This window comes from Myotis daubentonii, chromosome 13 (assembly GCF_963259705.1).
Source record: "Myotis daubentonii chromosome 13, mMyoDau2.1, whole genome shotgun sequence".
NCBI lineage: Eukaryota > Metazoa > Chordata > Mammalia > Chiroptera > Vespertilionidae > Myotis > Myotis daubentonii.
The window spans coordinates 45,767,335-45,786,839 of record NC_081852.1 but is presented as its reverse complement, the minus strand read 5'-3'; the positions used below and the strand labels follow the sequence as shown (position 1 = coordinate 45,786,839).

Below are 19,505 nucleotides of genomic sequence, written 5' to 3'. Positions count from 1 at the left end.
AACGAAAGATTAACAGTAAGGGACTCAAATATTGTGACCCAGCTTTCTCATGCAATAGAATAATTTTTCTCTAACCTATCTATTATAGCCAATTTCTTACACTGTAAAACTCAAGAATAAACAACAGCATGGAACTATTAAACAAGAGATTGCTTTAGACTCGCAGAGAGATAGCAGAAAGAATCTGTTTGCTTTGTTGTGGGTTTTCTTTCATTGACTTCTACTGTCAATAAATGGTCTACTCCTTCTGACCACCTCTCAGAGGAGTGGGCCTGAAATGGACAATGACAGCCATATCTATCAATTCCTAGAGAGATTAATAATATGACATATATTGGTCAAAAACAGACCAAGACAGCCCTAGCTGATTTGGCTCAGTGGGTAGAGCATCGGCCTATGGACCGATCAGGTTCCAGGTTCGATTCTGGTCAAGGACATATACCCGGGTTATGGGCTTGATCCCCAGTAGGGGGTGTGCAGGAGACAGCTGATCAATGATTCTCTCTCATCATTGATCTCTCTCTCTCTCTCTCTCTCTCTCTCTCTCTCTCTCTCTCTCTCTTCCTCTCTGAAATAAATAAAAACATATTAAAAAAGAAAAAGAAAAAAGGACCAAGACAGAGGAGAGTTAAAGAGAATGTAAAAGATTTAGAAACCCAATTCCTCTTGGTCTTGTGATCTTAATGTATACAAAGCAGCTAGGAAAAGAAGTAGGCTTCTTTCTTAATAAACAGGAATTTAAATGCATCTGAATTCTGATTTTCAGCTGCATGGTTTCCACAACCTGTCACACATGAACTCCTTGTAATATGTTTTTGTCACACAATCCCGTCCTTAGCCTCAGAGGCTGGATGACTGGAAAGGTGTTTCCAGCTAACCTGGAGGTACACCTCCAGGGTTTTTGTTTATTTCCACTGGATTTTCTTCTTGCCAACTTTTATTTCCACTGGCTTTTTCTTTTGCCAACTTTCAACATATAGACACTTTGGCATGCTGAAGGTCACCTACAGAACTGTTGCCTGAAAGAGACATTTCTGAATTCTACTTTAAACACAGAATCTATAGAGTGCTATTCAGACTTTTTTTTGTTATTGTTAATTCTCACCTAAGGATATTTTTCCATTGATATTTAGGGAGAGTGGGAGAGAGAGGGAAAGACAGAGAGAAACATCAATGTGAAAGAAACACATTGATTGGTTGCCTCCTACATGAGCACCAACCAGGGCCCAGGCCAGGGAGGAGCCCTTGGCTGAAATCAAACCCAGGACCCTTTGGTCCGCAGGCCAATGCTCTATCCACTGAGCTAAATCGGCTAGGGCCAGACTTTTTTTAATAGTCAAGTTGTCACTTTATTTTTTTTTTCTCAAAATGAACTTTAAAATAATTTAAGTAATATTGGTTTATAATATTATCATTCAATATCTTTATTTATTTGAAGAACACAAAAACATCTATTCAAAAAGATATATGTGCTTCTATGCTCATTGCAGCATTATTTATAAGATATGGAAACAACCCAAGTGTTCATTGACTGATGAAGGGATAAAGAAGATGTGGTATATATACAATGGAATACTACTCAGCCACACAAAAAGATGAAATATTGTCATTTGTGACAACATGGCTGGGCCTCAGGGGTATTATGCTAAGTGAAGTAAGTCAGGCAAAAAAGGGCAAAAATTGTATGACTTCACTCGTATGTAGGCTATACAACAACAGAAGAAACAAGTGAACAAACAAAACAAAAATCAACTCATAGATACAGATAGCTTGGTGGTTATCAGACATTTTAGAATGTGCGAGAAGAAACCCATGATGAGGTAAAACATGCACGCTTCCGGATGGTCAGCATACAGCTGTGCTGCTGCTGCTCCAGATTCTGGAACATCAGTATCACCACAAAGAGGTGCCCGATCAGGACGCCTAAGCCAACGAAGGTGCAAGCTACTGCATACAAAGCACTCTCAATGGCTTCATTAGTACACAGGTGACGCCTGAAGAGCAGGAAAACATTGACCAAACTCTTGCCGGAGCCATATATTCTCCCGGAACACCATTGTCAATAATGGAAAACACATACTGCAGGAAGTTCTCAAATTACTAAGACTGTCATACCATTTGCCCAGCAGCATTCTTTGAGCAAGCCTCTTTTAGTGAGAGAATATGAATGGGTAATGGAATCAGTGCAAGGAAGAATCGACAGAGCACTGGGTCTTGTGTTACTACAGACAGATGGACAAATGGGAGTGAAGACAAACTCTAAAACTGTAAGACAGCATAGCCACCTCCTTAAACAAGCAAAAGCTTAGAAAGAGAGAAAAAAACCCCAGCTACACAGCAAAATACATCAGTTATAAAATATGTGCCATCCAACAGGAGATAGGAAGCAGTAAAGCATTTGCTTTGCTCACTGACAATGCCAGTAACATAAAAACAGCACCAAGAATCACAAATGGATAAAATGCCACATATTACAAGGGGATGGACATTTCATGTTGGAGACTTGCTTCCTAAGATTATAGTTTTAAAGATGGAAGAGCCTTTGAGATGATCAGTCTAACTTGCTTGTTTTAAAGTTGAGAAAATGGAGGCACACAGAGCCAGAATGACTTTCCTCTGGCTCCAGAGCTAGTACATGACAGAGCCAAAGTGTGAAGCTACGTCTGTACCACACTACCTTGTAATGATGACATGAAGCCAGGTACTCCCAAAAGAGCCAAAGAAAAGGAAAAGAAGTCATCCAACCAGCAAAATCTCATATTGCCACGGCCATCGTTAAGATGAGACAAGAAAAAGGAGGACACAAAGAATAAAATACTGACACTGAAAGTCTGTAGTAAAGCTCTGTGGGGTGGAATATTAATCTCCTTTGAGAGTTTTCTAAAAAACAAAGAGGCTCTTCAAGAAACAGTAGTAGTTGAGTCTCTTAAAGTACCCAGAAGTGTTAGAAGCACTGTACTTGATGAGGATGCCTTCTCAGTTCAACTGCAGAAGTCCCTGAAGATTCTAAAGCCAATTTCTACAGCAATCACTGCATCTGAATCAGACAGTGCACTTTTGTCAGGCATTCCCTACCAAATGGGCCAGATCGAATCAACTGTTTTGGAGAGAATCTAAGTGAAGTTGCTCTTACAAGTACAGAGAAAAGCAAAGTGAAAGACCGTTAAGAAATTGGAAAATTTCAGTCACCAGATAACTTATGCTATTTCATCTAAGATTCAGGGCAGACTTGTGTTTCTACTTGTACCTAGGCTAGCCAGCATTCATTGAGCACCTACTATATGCTAGGCACTGTCCTAAATATTTTCTGTGTATTATCTCATTTAATGCTCATATCAAGCTATGACAGCGGTTCTCAACCTGTGGGTCGCGACCCCTTTGGGGGTCGAACAACCCTTTCACAGGGGTTGCCTAAGACCATCAGAAAACACATATGTAATTACATATTGTTTTTGTGATTAATCACTATGTTTTAATTATGTTCAATTTGTAACAATGAAATTGGGGGTCACCACAACATGAGGAACTGTATTAAAGGGTTGTGGCATTAGGAAGGTTGAGAACCACTGACCTATGATGTTGATCTGTTTTTAATCACCATTTTATAGACGAGAAATGGAAACTCGGAGGCGCTAACTATTATGTTCAAGATTTCACAGCTAGTAGTACATGGCAGAACCTGGACTACAGAACAAATAGTATACTTGGGTGATTCTAGAACAGCCGTGGGCAAACTACGGCCCGCGGGCCGGATCCGGCCCGTTTGAAATGAATAAAACTATTGAAAAAAAAGACCGTACCCTTTTATGTAATGATGTTTACTTTGAATTTATATTAGTTTACACAAACACTCCATCCATGCTTTTGTTCTGGCCCTCCGGTCCAGTTTAAGAACCCATTGGGGCCCTCAAGTCAAAAAGTTTGCCCACCCCTGTTCTAGAATGACAGTCTCAAATATTGTAGACCCAGGAAATACATACTAGTAGCTATTTGGTCCAGGTAATTAACCTGGGATTATGCTGAGCAAATTCTTCCTATAACAGAACATCTTGTCACTTATTGTTTCTTGCATGTTTCAGGTTCTTCCATTTTTCACAACAAGGATTCACTGATCCTGTAGGACTCCAATGACGTGCTTTGGGGAGTCCCGTATAAAGTCATACATTAAATGTTTATATATAAATAATATCTAGATGGCTTTTAGCATAGTCTCAAAAGTATTCATGACCCAAAGATTAATAAGCAGTATTTATAAAAGACCAAAAGAACCTCTATTCTTTGGTGTAGGAAAGGCACTGATTTGTTTGAAGCCACTTGAACTGTACTGATAAACAAGATCATACAAAGAACAGCAAAATAACACATGAAGAAGCAGAGAAGCTTCTCTCAAGTAAAAAAAAATGTCAGCATTTAGAAGACCAAGGAAATGATAAAGAGGAAGCTGCCAAAGCAGAGGGATGCTTCGGCTCAGTGATGGCTCAGACAGCAAGACTTACTAGACATAGATTTATGCAGCAAAAGTTATATTCGATGAGTTTAGAGATGCTTTTCCTCAGCATCTTTCTCTGAAAATGAGCACTTTTGCTCTCCACTTGACACTATGGAGGACCCTAAGGCCAGAAAGCATAACTCTTGTTTTACTAACCTATCCTCAAGTTTGCCTGCTTCTCATAAGGTAGTGAAAACGAAGACACTAGATTGCTTCAAGGTTGGTAGTCTGTGGCTGCATTGGACACAAGCATTTATACTGCTTCCAAGAATACACAGTTATTAGATGGGTAATTGCTGCCTAAATATACCATATACTTACATTTACTATACCAGTTATGATCACATGACCAATCCAAATTACATAATGCACTAACATAACAAACTTTAAGTCTGTAAAAGATGCTTTAAAAGGAGAGGGAATGCCAGGCCGCTGTGGCTCAGTGGTTGAGTGTCAACCTATGAATCAAGAGGTCATGGTTCGATTCCTGGTTAGGATATATGCCCTGGTTGGGGACTCGATCCCTAGTAGGGGTGTGCAGGAGGCAGCCAATCAATGATTCTCTCTCATCCTTGATGTTGCTATCTCTCTCCCTCTCCCTTCCTCTCTGAAATCAATAAAAATATATTTAAAAAATAAAATAAAAGGGGAGGGAAAGGGTTTTTTAAAGAATATTTCATTTTGTTTCTTATTTCCCAGGTTTTCTAGTCCCTCCACAGGTGTGAGGTCCCCCAGCCCCAGCCAGTCTTGGCTCCACAGCTCCTCATCCAGAGACTTGTCTTCTCTGGGTTCCAGCAGAGGGGGCTGTGCCTGCAGCTCAGAGTGGCTGCTCTCCGAGCTGATCTTGCTTCCCACAGACAGTTCGACTTTATTTAGTCCCTGGTGTATCCTAGGCAGGGATGCTGCCCAGATCTGTGTGGACTCAGTGAGGGCTTCCCCTTCACAGCCAATGGGCTGGACCAACCAGGCATGCGGTTCACACCCCTTCTCCTCACAGCACATGGCCTTCACCTAGGCCAAGGTAGTCTGCTGGCCCAGGATCCCACAAGAGGAGGCTTGCTTCTAACTCAGCTGGACTATGGATGGACCTGCAGCCTCAGCATCCTAGTATAAGGCTAGGGAGTATTGGGAGAGTCACATTTTCCGAGGGCTGATAGGGAACTTGGTTACCTTCTAGTCTAACTCCCTCATTTTACAGAAGAAACTAAGGCTCAGAGTTGGGAAGACATCCTAGCCCTCTCATTTCACTTCCCCACACTGCCTTCTCCGGCTCCATTAGCAAATCGCAAATGAAGGCTGGAGCTGGGCAGGCGCTTGCTTTCTAGAAGGCTGGGGCCCAGGCTCACTGATGGGCTCAGAGCAAGAGACACCCTCGTGCTGGGTGGGCAGAGGTTAAGCCTGTTTGCACAGTCTCCCGATACTCCAGCTCTGCCAGTTCCTCTCTGGCTTTATTTTGTTCTCTGAGAGCACTGAATTGTCAGCTCTAATCCTTCCGAAAGCGCAGCGTTTTTCAGGCGCTCTGTGTAAGTGAAACCCTAATCCCAAGGAAAACGGCCACTTAAGCTGCTGGAGCATTAGGCTGCTCTCTGAGCCTGCCCAGGATTTCCTCCCTCCCTCCGGCCTGCCAGCCCAGCCACCACCTGGGAGGAGAGGGGAGGATTCCAGCCTGAAGGCGAGCAAAGCCCTCTCAGAAGCAACAATAGCGGCAGGGCTTGCCTCCCAAAGCTCAGGTTGAAATGTGTTTGTCCTGAGGCTACAGCTAATGTGGGGGAAGGAAGGATTCTGATCACCCTGGGGAGACAGCGGGGGAGGGGTCTTCCCATCACCTTGGGGGATAGCTGGCTCTTTGAGGGAAACAAGCATTCAGGTCTTGCCTAGGTGGCTTTGAGGCACCAGGACATTGCTAAGAACTTTGGTTCCCATGCATACCGGTAATATTCATTGGAAAACCACTATTTAGGCTTTCTGGTCATTTAGAAAAGGTTGGGTTGATTGACTTGACTTTTACTTAGCCAACCTTTTCTTCATAGGAAGTGCCAAATAATGGAGTAAACAAGCTTAGTGCTGGGAGATTCCCCCTTCGGAGAACTCTCCTTTGGGACACCCCCACGCATCTCCAAACATCTGCAGCAGCCTAAACACTCCCTATAACCTAGCGAATCATGAAAGCAGTGCCCAGCGTTTTCTACTAGGGAATCCTTTGTTGGCCTGAGTTGGCTACTGTATGCACTTGAAACAAAGATCAATGATTTCTTGAAAATAGTTTGAATCCAATTTAAACTGGCCCCTCTCCCTGATCTCTAAATGAATTGGTGAAACTATGCTATGGAGGACCAAGCACAGTCCATGTGGCATGTTCAGCCCTTGGGTCTCATGGATGGAGGGGAAAGATGAACCGAAGAGTCAAGAAGAGAGGCCCAAAGTAATGGGCCAAATTTGAACTCAGCTTAGAACACCATGGAATTACATCTGTGCTGAGATGCCTGGGAGCCCTTCATACCTCCCTATGACTCTCCTCCCCTCTGCAGCTCCATTAGCAGCCCCTTGTGCTTCTGCCCAAGGCACCCTCCTGGGAAAGGCAGCTGAATAGGAAGGCCGGTGGGCACAGGCATTGGGCATGGGATTGGAGCTGGAGACAGGGGTGGTACAGGTTTTATACTGCTCCAATTTGACCTGACTCTCCCTTCCTAGAGTAGATTAATGCCTCTTATTTTCAACATTCTTTCCCTTTAGAGGTGCATGAAATAAAGGAGGAAGAAAAAGAGCCCTGATCCAATGACTCCCTAGGCTGCAGGCCCAGGGCACCTGCATTATCTGTCAATGTCTCATTGCTATGGAAATGCCCCCATAATTAAATCAGAGATGAGGTCTGGTGGCTGGAGGTCCTTGGGGATGTGGCTGGAGGCCTCAAAGATGTTTGGAGGAAGCTAGCTACTTTCCACTGGGCCTTTTCAGTTTAAATGAAGGGTCCTGGGCCGGAGTGTGCTGAGGAGAAACCCTCTGGCTTGGTTCTGCCTCCACAGTAAAGGGCTCTCTGACTTGCCGCATGTTGGTGTTGCCCTAGTCTTCTCCTCTCAAGGTTGGAGAGGAACCCTGATGTCTGTGCTCTAAATTCCTCTTGCTAATCGGGCTTTGGGCTGATAGACAAGACTAGGAGACTCCCAGCCTCCTCCAAAAACATTTCTCAGCCTTTATTGCCCTCTCCTCCCCTGAGGGGCTGGCCAAGGGCTGAGCTGTTTGTTTTATGGAGGGAAATGCAGTCACATTGGAAGGGGGTTGTTAACTACAGGAAAGAGGCCGTTCCTGAACTCCCTGAGTAGGAGGAGAGTTTCCCAGGGTCCACACTTCTGTCTGCTAAAAGGCCACTTTGCTGACCACCCCAGATGTGGGCAAGGAGTCTGAGCTTCTAAGGGTTTGCAACCCTTTCTCAGAAGCTGAGCTCACACTGCTCTCCCAGGCTTCCAGGCCCTGGGGGCCAGCCCTTGCTTTTCTTTGAACTTTGCCTGACTGGGCTCTCCACCTCTGCTCAAACCAGCATCTCCCTCTCCCTGCTTTGGGCAGCAACCACATTGCCTCCTGGTTCTTAGCTATGGATTCCTTCAGAGCTGCAGCCTCTCTAGGCATCAAGAGAAGTCTCTTCCAAGCTCTTGAATAAAACTACCTTCTTCCCACCAGCGTGGGGAAGCTAAGAAGGCTCCCTTACCACTGGGGAGGAATGCACTGCCCTTGGCATTATTTCCAATGTTCAGACATTTTCCCAAAGAAAATAGCAGATTCTCTGCTGAGACTTAGCTGTCTGGAAGCTTGGCTGCTAAGCAGGGGACAGACTTTACTTGAAAGGCTACTTGAGGTTCATCCCTTTCCAAAACAATAAGCTATAGGTGTGATCTTCATTTTTGTTAATCCTTTATTATCTCCATATCTCACAATTTGCTGAGCAGTGGTGGGGAAGGGGAAGTAGGATCCAAATCTGTGATAATCACAAAACTATATTTCTCTTATCTTTTTTAGAATATTAAATATGCTTAACTTATAGTTGCTTTGCATTGATCTATGCCAGTGATGGCGAACCTATGACACGCGTGTCAGAGGTGACACGTGAACTCATTTTTTTGGTTGATTTTTCTTTGTTAAATGGCATTTAAATATATAAAATAAATATCAAAAATATAAGTCTTTGTTTTACTATGGTTGCAAATATCCAAAAATTTCTATATGTGACACGGCACCAGAGTTAAGTTCGGGTTTTTCAAAATGCTGACACGCCGAGCTCAAAAGGTTCGCCATCACTGGGCTATGCTCTCCAGTGCTAGGGGGTATTAATTGTCCTAATTATCGCTTCTGTGAACTTTCCTCATGCTAGTGTGTGTTGATATGAGGTGTGTAATTTTTTATAGTGAGCTCATCTTTACTGGTGGATTTTTTTTTCCCTGTGGGAGTCCCAGGTGCCCTGGATTGGGGAATGTCTCTGCAGAAAAAGTTTGCCCTTGTTCAACCCCAGCCTCCAGTATGATACCAACAGGTTCTCACATACTGCTCTGGCTTTGAGTTTCCCTCTATTTCTGGTACCAGAGAGTGAGGTTTGGTCATGTGTAAACAATTCTTGTTATATTTTACCCAGCTGTGTTTTGGTGAGTTTCACCTTCCTTGCTTCTGGAACTCAAGTCTCACTCCTCCATTACCTCTCTGGGACTAAGATGAAGTGGTGAGAACTACATTTGCATGAAGCTTTCCCAGTGCGTGACAGTGATGCACACTACAGGCCAGTGACGGCCGCTCAGTGCAATAGCTCGGGAGACCGGTGTATTCCTCAGCTTCTAGAGCAGTGATGGAGAGCCTTTTGAGCTCGGCATGTCAGCATTTTGAAAAACCCTAACTTAACTCTGGTGCCGTGTCACATATAGAATTTTTTTTGATATTTGCAACCGTAGTAAAACAAAGACTTATATTTTTGATATTTATTTTATATATTTAAATGCCATTTCACAAAGAAAAATCAACCAAAAAAAATGAGTTCGCGTGTCATAGGTTCGCCATCACTGTTCTAGAGTGAGCAGGCAGAGGCTCCGCACAGCCTTAACGTGCTCCAGCACCATCTCATTCCATTCAGCTCCACCTTCGGGGTGGACTTTCACCAGGCCAAGCGACTCTCTAAATGCTCAGAAGCATCTCCAAGGGACTTTGGGAATCCTGAAACTAGTACTCATCTTCTCCCAGATCAACATTAATGCCAGTGTCCCTTCATGTTCCTCTGTGGCTGCAGACCTGACCAGGCACAGGAAGGGAGGGTTCAAGGTGAGGAGGGCATAGAGAAGAGGGGCTCTTTCTACCAGTGATGAGAGACTTGAAGGAATGAAGGCACTAATTCACAGCTGGAGCCAGAGTCCTCACTGAAGAGGCCCTGATCCAGAGGTCCCTGGGACCACTGAGGGGTTGATGGCGGCTCCCTGTGGGGTCCTTTGGAAGAATAAGAAGTTATAAGACGGTACCAGCCACAGCCAGCCAACCTGAGGAAGCCTGGGGCCAGAGTGCCCCCAACCTACTCTCTCGTCTAGCTGGTCCCTTTTTTCTTATCACTTAGGAGCGACTCGGCTCCGTTCCAGATCAGCAGCCTAGAGCAGTGGGCTGGAGAGAAGAGGTGCCGCTGAGCTAGAGCAGCCCAGCGGCGGAAGGGAAAGTGGGTGATAAATTTAAATAACCAGCTTGACTTGGCAGCTTGCTGAGTTGTGATGCAGTGAAATTAAAATCTCGGCAGAACTTGCAAACACTACCCAGAAAAATCGGTCTCTCTCCTTGGTTCCATGATGGAAGGTGGGGAGGGGAGGCTATCGGGCCGAGCCCCAGCCTCTGGCAGCCACCCTTGCTTGCAATGTGATTAGCTGTGTCCTGGCCCACTGGGCCCCACTCTCCCCTCCACACAATAGTCCAAGCTCCTCTCTCCTCTCAGTCCTGACCTTGTGGAACAGCTGTATCAAGTGGCTGGTGAAGTTTGAAATCAGCTTCCAGTGCCAGGAGGTGGCAGGAATATCAATAAGGTCGGCTCCTCAAGTCAGGCTAGGGCATTCCGGGCTGGTTTCCTCAGGACCCATCCCCGGAGGCTGCAGCTTCAGCTGCCTGTCCCCAGGGAAGAAGAGCTGGGTGCCTGAGACGTGGGGAATGAAGAGGGCTCCTTGAACTGGTACACCTAAGCCAGGCTGTAGGCACAGGATGCCCCCCTGCATCCACACACCTGGCCAGACACCTACCTGAAAGGGCCTCCCTTTTCTTCCTCCACCAAAGCCCTTCATATTCACCAACAAAGTCAGCTTTTCAAGAATCTTGGGAAGGAATTTCTACAAATACATCACAGCCTCTCCCAGATCCCAGCCATGCTTGGAGCCTGGTTCTCCCAGATGCCCACATCTTTCTAGAGAACTCTGTGTCTGCTCTCCTGGCATCACTGCTCATTGCTCCCCACAAAGTCCTGGCCTGAAGGCCGATCTGCTGGACCCACTCCTGAGATGGCCCATGAAATCTCTGGGCACTGCCCTGTTTCTCACCTTGACAGTACCTTCAGCAAATTCTGTTTGTCCCCATAATAAACACATCATGAATCATTCATCTTTAATAGATTATGCAAATTAGGAGGACATAAAATCAACGAAGATCAATAACTGCAGCCGTTTAATTGCCAGCAAAAACATTTTAAGAATGAGGAGCCCTTTCTCGGGTAATGGCACCATTCATCCAAACACTGGATCTTGGCCTAAGTGTAGAAAAATCATTCCCTGCCCCCATCCCCTTCTACTTCCCCTCCCCCACATCTCCACACACTTCTCTCTTTTTGGTAATTTCCAGTTTCTGAGCGAGTTTCCCCGTCATTACCACTGGTGAACAGCTCCGAATGTTAATGGTTCTGCTTTTGTTACTCCTCGCTTGATTGAAATGTCGCATACAGATTGAGATGTTAGTGCTAACTTGCCACCTGGGAATGTCAAGCTGGGTCTGAAATGAACTTTTCTCACACTTGGATCCAGATGGATCAGCCGGAGATGTTCCCAGGCTGGGCTGGGACTGTTCCAGGGCAATGGGGGGGTGGGTGTGTGGGGGGGAGGCAGGCGGGGGAGGCTCAAGGTGGAGGGACTTTTCTCCACTAGCCCTAAGTTTTCCTGCAGCAGGAGCCCTGCCCCCAAGTTCCATCTCTCCAGCCCAGGAATCACCTGCCTTCAGGACTGTGTCCCTGAGCCCAGGGGAGCACAGCTGGGATTAGAGAAAAGTCTTCTGGGCTCTGTTTCACCAGTTACCTAGGGTGGCCCCAATGGGAAGTGACACTGTAACTCTCGGCAGATCAGGAGAAAGGTGGGCTGGCCTGGGCCATCTCCCTGCCGAGGGTCACAATACCCAGCAGCTCAGAGAGCTTCCAAGTTGAGCTACGGAGAGCTCATGCCAAGTGTCAGTTGATAATAGGCTGTGTCCTGATCCAGCTAAGATTGTCACTTTCAAAAGCCTGATCAAACAGTTCTCTGACACTTCCGGAACTCAACCTCTGATTGTCTAGCCACAGAGCTCAACACTGTCCAGGCTGGAAACGTTGCACCAGGACACCGCTTGAGGGAAAGCTAACAACAGGGCTCTCCCAGCCTCCCAGGTGGTGGCTGGGTGGACACCTGCTGCCCATCTCAGGCCTGAGCCATACTCAGATCACCTCCAAGTCAGAACCAGGGTCCTGTCTTACAGCGAGCGGGGCCAGGCCTGCTCCTGGTCTTGCCACTGGCTGTGATGCTGGACGCTTGCCACCCTGCTGCCAGGTCCCCAGGCCGCCTCCACTCACCCTGGCTCAGCAGGTAATGCCTCAGTGTCTCCCAATCCCCACCGAGACCCTTCTCAATCATTCTGTCTCCCAAGGAACAAACGGCACATTGCCTTTAGTGGCTCCAGAATAATTAGGTGAATTTTAATAACACCTCAATGTGTGTCTTTCCCACTTGGGCACTTCCCTGGCCTGGAAACCCTTCTGCAGTGCCAGGCGCCTTCCGCAGCCGACAGCTCTGAGGCCTAGCGTTCATCGGCTGGCCCTCACTGCGCCACATCCCCGCCTTCTTTCGCTCCAGCTGCCTCTGCTGATCCTAGTCCATGGGAGCACCCGGCTTATGTGACCCTGCATTGCCTGTGGGACAGGCCCCACCTCTCTGGCCTTGGATCAAGCCTTGGTCTCTGTGATTTCTCTGGGAAGCAGGGAAAGCACTGGGATAATTGTGCTTTTCTATAACCGGAGAGCTGGATGCCATGTCCTAAGCCACAGCCACCCAGGCTGCCCAGTGGGAGAGGAAAACAGGTTCCCAACAGCCCTGGGGACCTAAGAGCATGGAGGCTGGACCCTGGGCACTGATGCTCCCTCCTGCCAGCCTGGCCTATTTACTCTCTGCCTTCTCCTGCGCAAATCCTAGTTAGAGGCTTATAATGCTGGGCACCTCGGTGGAGGCAAGAATAAAGGCAGAGAGAGAGGAAAGAGGATTGGTAGAAAGAGCCAGCAATGACCCCCTTTCCGGGCAGAAGCACGCAGAGACCCTGCCCACAGTTTCTTATCCGCACGTCTGCACACATCCATTCGGGAAGCACCCTGGATTTGGGAGCCTCACTCTCTCTGCAGATATGGCAGGAGGCCTACTTGTCCCCCTGGGCCCCAGACGGCATGAGCTGAGGAGCTCCCACTGAAAGCCATGCTCCCACCCTCCTGGAAGCCCTCTTACCGGTCACAACGGGGTATGTCTGCGTGCCTGACACGTTGCTGCCCAGCTCGGGGTTGGTGGATGCAGATAGACTCGACTTGACTTCATCAAGCCCAGGGGTCAGGGCTGGGAGGGAGTACTCGTTCCCCTGGGAGGAGAGAGAAAAGCGACAGCTCGCTATTGATGCACACACTCGGAGGAAGAGCTCAGTGTGCAGATGGGGAGGAGGACCGGGGAGCCCTCCCAGATGGGGTGGAAGGAGATGGCCAGGGAGAGGGAGGGAGGATGGGAGGGGCAGGCTGAGGATGATGGAGAGTTTGTATGGGTGGATGCAGACCCGACTGGGAAGCTGAGGTGCAGCCTATACATTATCGGTCGTTACCCCAGTACCCTCAATATTGCTGTAGCAGCTCTTCCTAGGAAGCCCCAAGGGTGGAGTATAGCACTGAGGATCCCCTGCTGAGAGGCAAGGGGTGTTTTAAGGTCCCCCTGGGGTGGGGAGCCTTGGGGAGGAGGGGTGGACCATGACACGATGGCAGAAGGGCCTAGTGGGGCCTCCAGCCTGGCACTGCTGGGCTGGCTGATCGGGTGCTGGCGCCCCTTTTTTAAAAAACAAACAAAGACAGCCCCATGGGCCCCTCGCTCTCTGCCTGTGCACTGGGGTATGAAATTGGGGAGGGGGAGAGTCCACATGGCTAACAGAAGGGTGGGAGGGGGCCAGTCATTGACTCTGAAAGGGTGTCCTGCCCGAAACACTCGGGTAATTGCCTTTTTATTGCAGCCACCGCCAAGCCAGACCCCAGAGCTGGGCAGGCCAGGAGCCTGCACAAAGCAGGAAAAGTTGCTCTGATTAATATTACGTTAAATTAAAACTGATTTTCTGCTCTTTCGGGTCCGTTTTTTTCCCTTCCGCTTCCTGGCCCCCCCCAGAGGACCCCCTCCCCTCCCTGGCTGGACGGGATTGCCTCGTCATTTCCAATTCCTTCTCGTATTGATCTTCCTGTAGAAATCAGTTTTGTAATTAGCTGCAAATTAGGCCTTCTACTGGGGGTGAAGCTGCCCCCTGATTTATCACCAGAGTAATTCGCTGTGATCGGAGAGAAATTAAAATGAACTCAATTAGGCTTCGGATTTGCTTTATGGGCCCTGCTCCGAGTTTCAGGGGGAAAAATGACTGTGCTGGTGTTTAATAGTCTAATGAAAGTAAATAAAGGTTATTCATTGTAATACAGCCGGGGACTCGGGGAGGGTGCACCAAGGCTCCTGCCTCGGCCGGCTCCTCCTTTGTTGGTTTATGGCTCAGGGCACCTTAAAGAGACTTTTGATTTTTGTTTTATGAAGACAAACAGCTTATGGGATAAAAGGACGGGCGGGGAGAAAGGCGAGTGGCTGTGAGCTGTTGGAGTCCTAGAGCGGAACTGTGCTGTGTGGAGCCGTGGGGCTGCGCTGGGACACGCGTGCTTATGTGCTGGTGTGTGTGTGTGTGCGTGTGTGCGCGTGTGCTGTGTGTGCATGTGCTGTGTGTGTGAGCATGCACCGTGTGTGTGTGCAGGCGCAGCTGAGTGTGTGGTGCTGTCGTTGTGGGCCTGGGCTGGGCTGTAGGTGTGGGAGGAATGGGGGCATGTTCCTGTGTTGGAGCGTGTGCACTGTGGGCTACATGAGGTGTAGGGGGAAGAGGGCTGGAGGGGGCTGAGCTGGTGGGGGGAATACTGGGAGCACTGTGGGCTGTGGGGAGGGGGAGCCAGGGGGTGGTGGTGGTGGTAAACATGTGCACAGGGTTAATGTGAGAAGTTAGCAGATGCGTTTGTACATTGTGTATTATGCGGGTGTGCTGTGGGCGGCGCCCCATGCTGTGTGTTCTGGGCTGTTCTGCATCTGCAGGAAGTATTGGGTCTGAGAGGTAGGCTGTCAGCCTGCCTGGGATCACACCGGACAGCTGGATCAAGGAGCAGGAGGCAGGGACAACTGGGCAAGAAGAGTGCCTTGGACTTGCATAGACTTTGTGTAGGACCCCGGGGGCGGGGGCGGGGGGGGGGTAGGAGGGAGGATTTAGGCAAGGGACATGGCAAAAGGAAGTTCCCGAGTACTCGACACCAGAAGCAGGTAATGGCAGGGCCAGAAGGAACCTGTCAGATCACACCTCCAAGCCCTTCATCTATAGATGGGGAAACCGAGTCTCTGAAGGGAGTAAGACTTACCCAAGGCCACACTCGCACCCAGAACTCACCATTTCTAACTACCATATGCCATAACGATTTGCCCAACTCTACTATAATGTGCTGTGTGAGCCTGTTCACACGGCCCACACACGGTGCATCCGTAAGCAGCACATGCAATGCTGGTGTGCACATGGCTGATCCCTGTGCATGTTCTCCAGAGGCCTGTTCTGCCAGGTCCTTTCCACTTCTGCACCCAGGAAGCGCCTTCCTCACCTGTTCTGATTTGATGTGCTCTGATGCCTGGAAGACGTCAGGGTAGGAAGGACGCTCAAAGACCCGGTCCAAAGCTTCCAGCTGCTGCTGGGTGAAGGTGTCAGCTCGCAAGTGCTTCCGCAAACTGTCCACGCCACTCTGGGAGTCTCCATTGGGGACTGATCCCTCGGACACATCTGGGGGACACATGGACACTCGAAGCATCAGTGCAGGCCAGCGAGGCACAGAGTAGTGCAGTGGGTAAAGCAGGGCACCTGGCTTGGTCCCTAGGGCTTCGCACTCCTGCTGGGGCCCCTTACTCCCAGCTTTGGGGTGGGAGGGGCTGGCCCAAGGCTGGCCATGCCTCAGAGACCTGGCTCAGGAAGCCAGAGCCTCAGAAGGAGCTGGGGAGAGATAGGAAAGTTGTCCCAGGATAAGGGGCCAGAGGACTACACAGAGGTGGAGCCAGAAGGGCTCTCAGGGGCCATCTCCCCTGAACTCCTATCCCCTGGTCTGGGTCAACCTGGCGAGGAGCTGGGTGTCTGGGACCGGCATTACCCAGCATGTGGAGAATTGAACGTGGCTCTGAGATGAATTTCAGTTCCACTGACTCCAAGGGTGGAAAATCATCAAATCTCCGAGGCTGAGTGTAACATGGAGACTGGGTGAAGTAATTAACTGCACCACAGAGGGAGGAGGGACTTGAAGCCAAACTGAGGCATGTTGCTTGCACTGGGCCAGGACGGAGACCAGAGCAGGCGGACAGCAGGTGGCAGGTGGGCAGTAAAATGCTAACTCGGACAGACTGAAGACAGAGTCTGTGTGGATGCTGCTGTGCCCAGGCACCCTGCTCAGCCTCTGTCCCTGACCCGGACTCTGGCTAGGCCTCTATCAGAGGCCAGTTCCCTGGCCACCTGGTTCCTCCTGTGGGTCTCAGTGGTGCCACATTAGTGCCTGCTGCCTGGGGCTGCTGGCCAACTCTGTCCACATCCTGCCCTACCTAAACTTTCTCTCCTTTCTGCTCCCCTGCTTCCCCACCCTCCCATATCAGGTCCACAGTGAGCCCAGTGCCTACTCTGCCACCTCTCCCTGAACCCCCACCCTGTAACTCCCCTGGACCAAAGCTGGGTTCTCCCCAGCCATAGCTTGGCCAAAAGCAGCTGGGGAGCCTTGGGCCTGGGGCCAGACCATGTTGTAGGCCCCAGGATGATCCTCTGGGACTGTTATATATATCAGTTTATAGGTGATTATACGATATGATATAATCAATATTGCATTATATACAGTAACACCGTACAGTATCATTCGGGAGAACATAGAAAATATTACATATTGATTAACCTCAACCTGCAGCCGTCCTACACTTTCTTGCTGGCCTCTCAGGTGGAGCATGGGGGTCTGTTTTCTTAATGCGACCTCCTGTCATCCCTCCATTTTATTCTGGCGGGGGTGGGCAAGCAAAGAAAGTGGGTGTGTTGAGGGGCAAAGAAAGAGAGAGAGAGAGGGAAAGGGTAAGGGGGGGAGGGAGAGAGAGAGAGAGAAAGAGAGAGAGAGAGAGAGAGAGAGAGAGAGAGAGAGGTATGAAAACCAGGATCAAGTCTATGGAGGACAAACAGACATAGAGACAGCCTCAATGGTATTTCTATGTGCCCTGTTACTATGGATACAAAACTTGGTGGTTGTGTTTTTTCTGTATAAGCCTCCACAATGATTTTCTGTTAGGGTGTGGCATATTTATTTTTCCCTTTTGTGTGAGTATTCTCTGTGTAAATGCATCTCTACACATATAAACATCCACATACATAAGCGTCTGGGTATGTGTGACAGAGTGAGAACTTTTCTGAAAGGTCTATGTGTGCGCATGTGTCATTGCATGGGGAGCAGGAGCCCACGTCCCCCATTTTCTCCTGTCCCTGTGCCATCATCCTAATTCCACCCCTTGTAGCTATTTGCATGTTTCATTGGATCTATTCTTCCTTGCTAGAGTCCTACCTTTGTGGGAAGCCTGGCTGTCAGGACTGAGGGAGGCAGTAAGAGTGTCTTTGTGTTGCCATGTCACCAGTGGGCCTGGGAAGGAGAGTGTGCACTTGTCTGCGAGAGGCTGCCCACACATCATGTGCATGGATGTGTGCATGTGTGTGGCGAGACTCATACATGCCTCTGTATAGATTTGTGAATATGCCCGTGTGTGGCTTGACCAAGCCCTTGTGTGTGTGTGTGTGTGTGTGTGTGTGTGTGTGTGTGTGTGTCTGTAGGGGCTGAACTGAAGCTTTGTCCTCAGGTCACTGGCTGGAGGAGTCTCTTTTCCTTCATTTATTCAGGGGCCCTTCAGATCTTGACAAATCTGTCACTCTAAATTTGCGAGAGATTATGGTGCTCTCTCCCCAGCCCGCAGAGAGGTGATATATGATATCTGCTGCCCCTATTGATTGCCTGATCTGGTGGCAGAGGCCGGCGAAATGAACTTGAAATGAACATCATGCCTCAACTCATTGTGCGTATAATACACTACTTAATCCCACATTTTTCAGCCGCTATGGAATTCAATTGATCAATCATGTTCCACTGATAGTACTGTTTTAGGGGTTATTGCTGCTCCCTCTACTCACTGACCTTTTTATTTATTTATTTTTTTGTACACTCAGGCCCTGGTGATAAGACAGGTTACAGAGGCAGCAATGGAGAGAAACGGGGAGGGGAAAGGAAGGCAAAAGGAAGCCTGTTCCAGGCGGAGGTGGCGGTGGGAAGCGGGGACAGGGAAGGAGAAGGAAGGGGTGTGGGAGAGGAAAAGAAAGGAGGTGCTAGAGGTGCAGCACAGCAAGCTGGCGTGAAGAAAGCATCCGGAGAACCCCTAAGAGAGGCTGCTGGAGGCTTGAGGAAACTCCCCAAAAATAGAAGGAAGGTGAGGAAAGGGGGAGAGGCAGCAGTAAAGACGAATCATGAAGGAGCACATGGAAAGTTCTGGGCAATCAGGGAGGAGAGCCACAGGGGCAGGGAGAGGGCAGCGGCATGACTGGTGGGGGACAGGGGGTGGCCCTCCCAAATCAGCCAAAGGGCCCATAGGCTCTCCCAGGTTCCCTCCAGAGAATGGGGTGGCACCCTTCCTTCAGCTAGGGAAGGAAGAGAGGAATGAAGGTAAGCAGAGAGGATGGGAAGGGAGTTAGGAAAGGAGGTTGGGAGACGCCTGAGAAAGGACACAAAGAGAGGAGAAAGGGAGCCTAGGGCAGTGCTGGCTGGAAGGAGGGCATTTGCCAGCCGAATAAACCTGCTGGCTCTGTCTCCCCATCAGCCTGGGTACCCACTAAGGGGGGAAGCCCAGGGCCTAGAAGAGGGTGGGGGGTGGAGGATGAAAAGGAGAAGAGAGTAGAGGAGGAGCAGAAAGGACAAGAGAACACAGAAGAAAAGACTAGGAAAGGAAGAGAAAAAGAAGCGGTTGTCTGTGCCCACCACTCCAAGGGACCTCCTCAGGAGAACGGAGGGGGAGAGCTCAGAGTGGGATTGCCCATGGGTCAGCTCAGAGGTGACAGCAGAGAGGGGGTGGAACTGGGCTATGACGCTGCTGCAGCAAATTCAAGTACTGAAGCCCCTTTTGGCAGAGCTGGGCTGAAAGAGAGGAGGAGGCTTCAGAGTGAGCAGGAAAGGAGAGGGTGTGAGTAATTAGGTAGCATCCTTCCCCTTGTGAGCGCCTGTGGGCAGGGACCATGACCGACGCATCTCTGGAGCTCCAGAGCCAGGCACGGAGCTGGGCTTACAGTTGGTACTCAATGAATGACTGAATAAATGAATGAGGCTCTCCTAGGAGCATTCAAGCCAGAACCCTGGCAGAAGGTCTCTGGACTGGCAACCTGACTGGCTTGGCACCCTTGCAAGGCAAGTCCCTCGCATCCCTAGCTCTCA

The 19,505-nt window shown here is 49.0% G+C and overlaps 1 protein-coding gene across 10 annotated transcripts in view; it reads right to left on the bottom strand.

The window, feature by feature from the left end:
* PAX2 (paired box 2) overlaps positions 1 to 19,505 on the bottom strand; it is a 92,459-nt gene that overhangs the window by 8,083 nt on the left and 64,871 nt on the right. For all 10 annotated transcript variants that reach the window (XM_059661087.1, XM_059661084.1, XM_059661081.1 and 7 more), the window contains 2 exons: positions 15,630 to 15,805; positions 13,219 to 13,345 (listed from right to left, as the gene is read on the bottom strand). In XM_059661087.1, the coding sequence (XP_059517070.1) occupies positions 13,219 to 13,345; positions 15,630 to 15,805 (303 nt within the window). The remainder of the gene's footprint in view (positions 1 to 13,218; positions 13,346 to 15,629; positions 15,806 to 19,505) is intronic.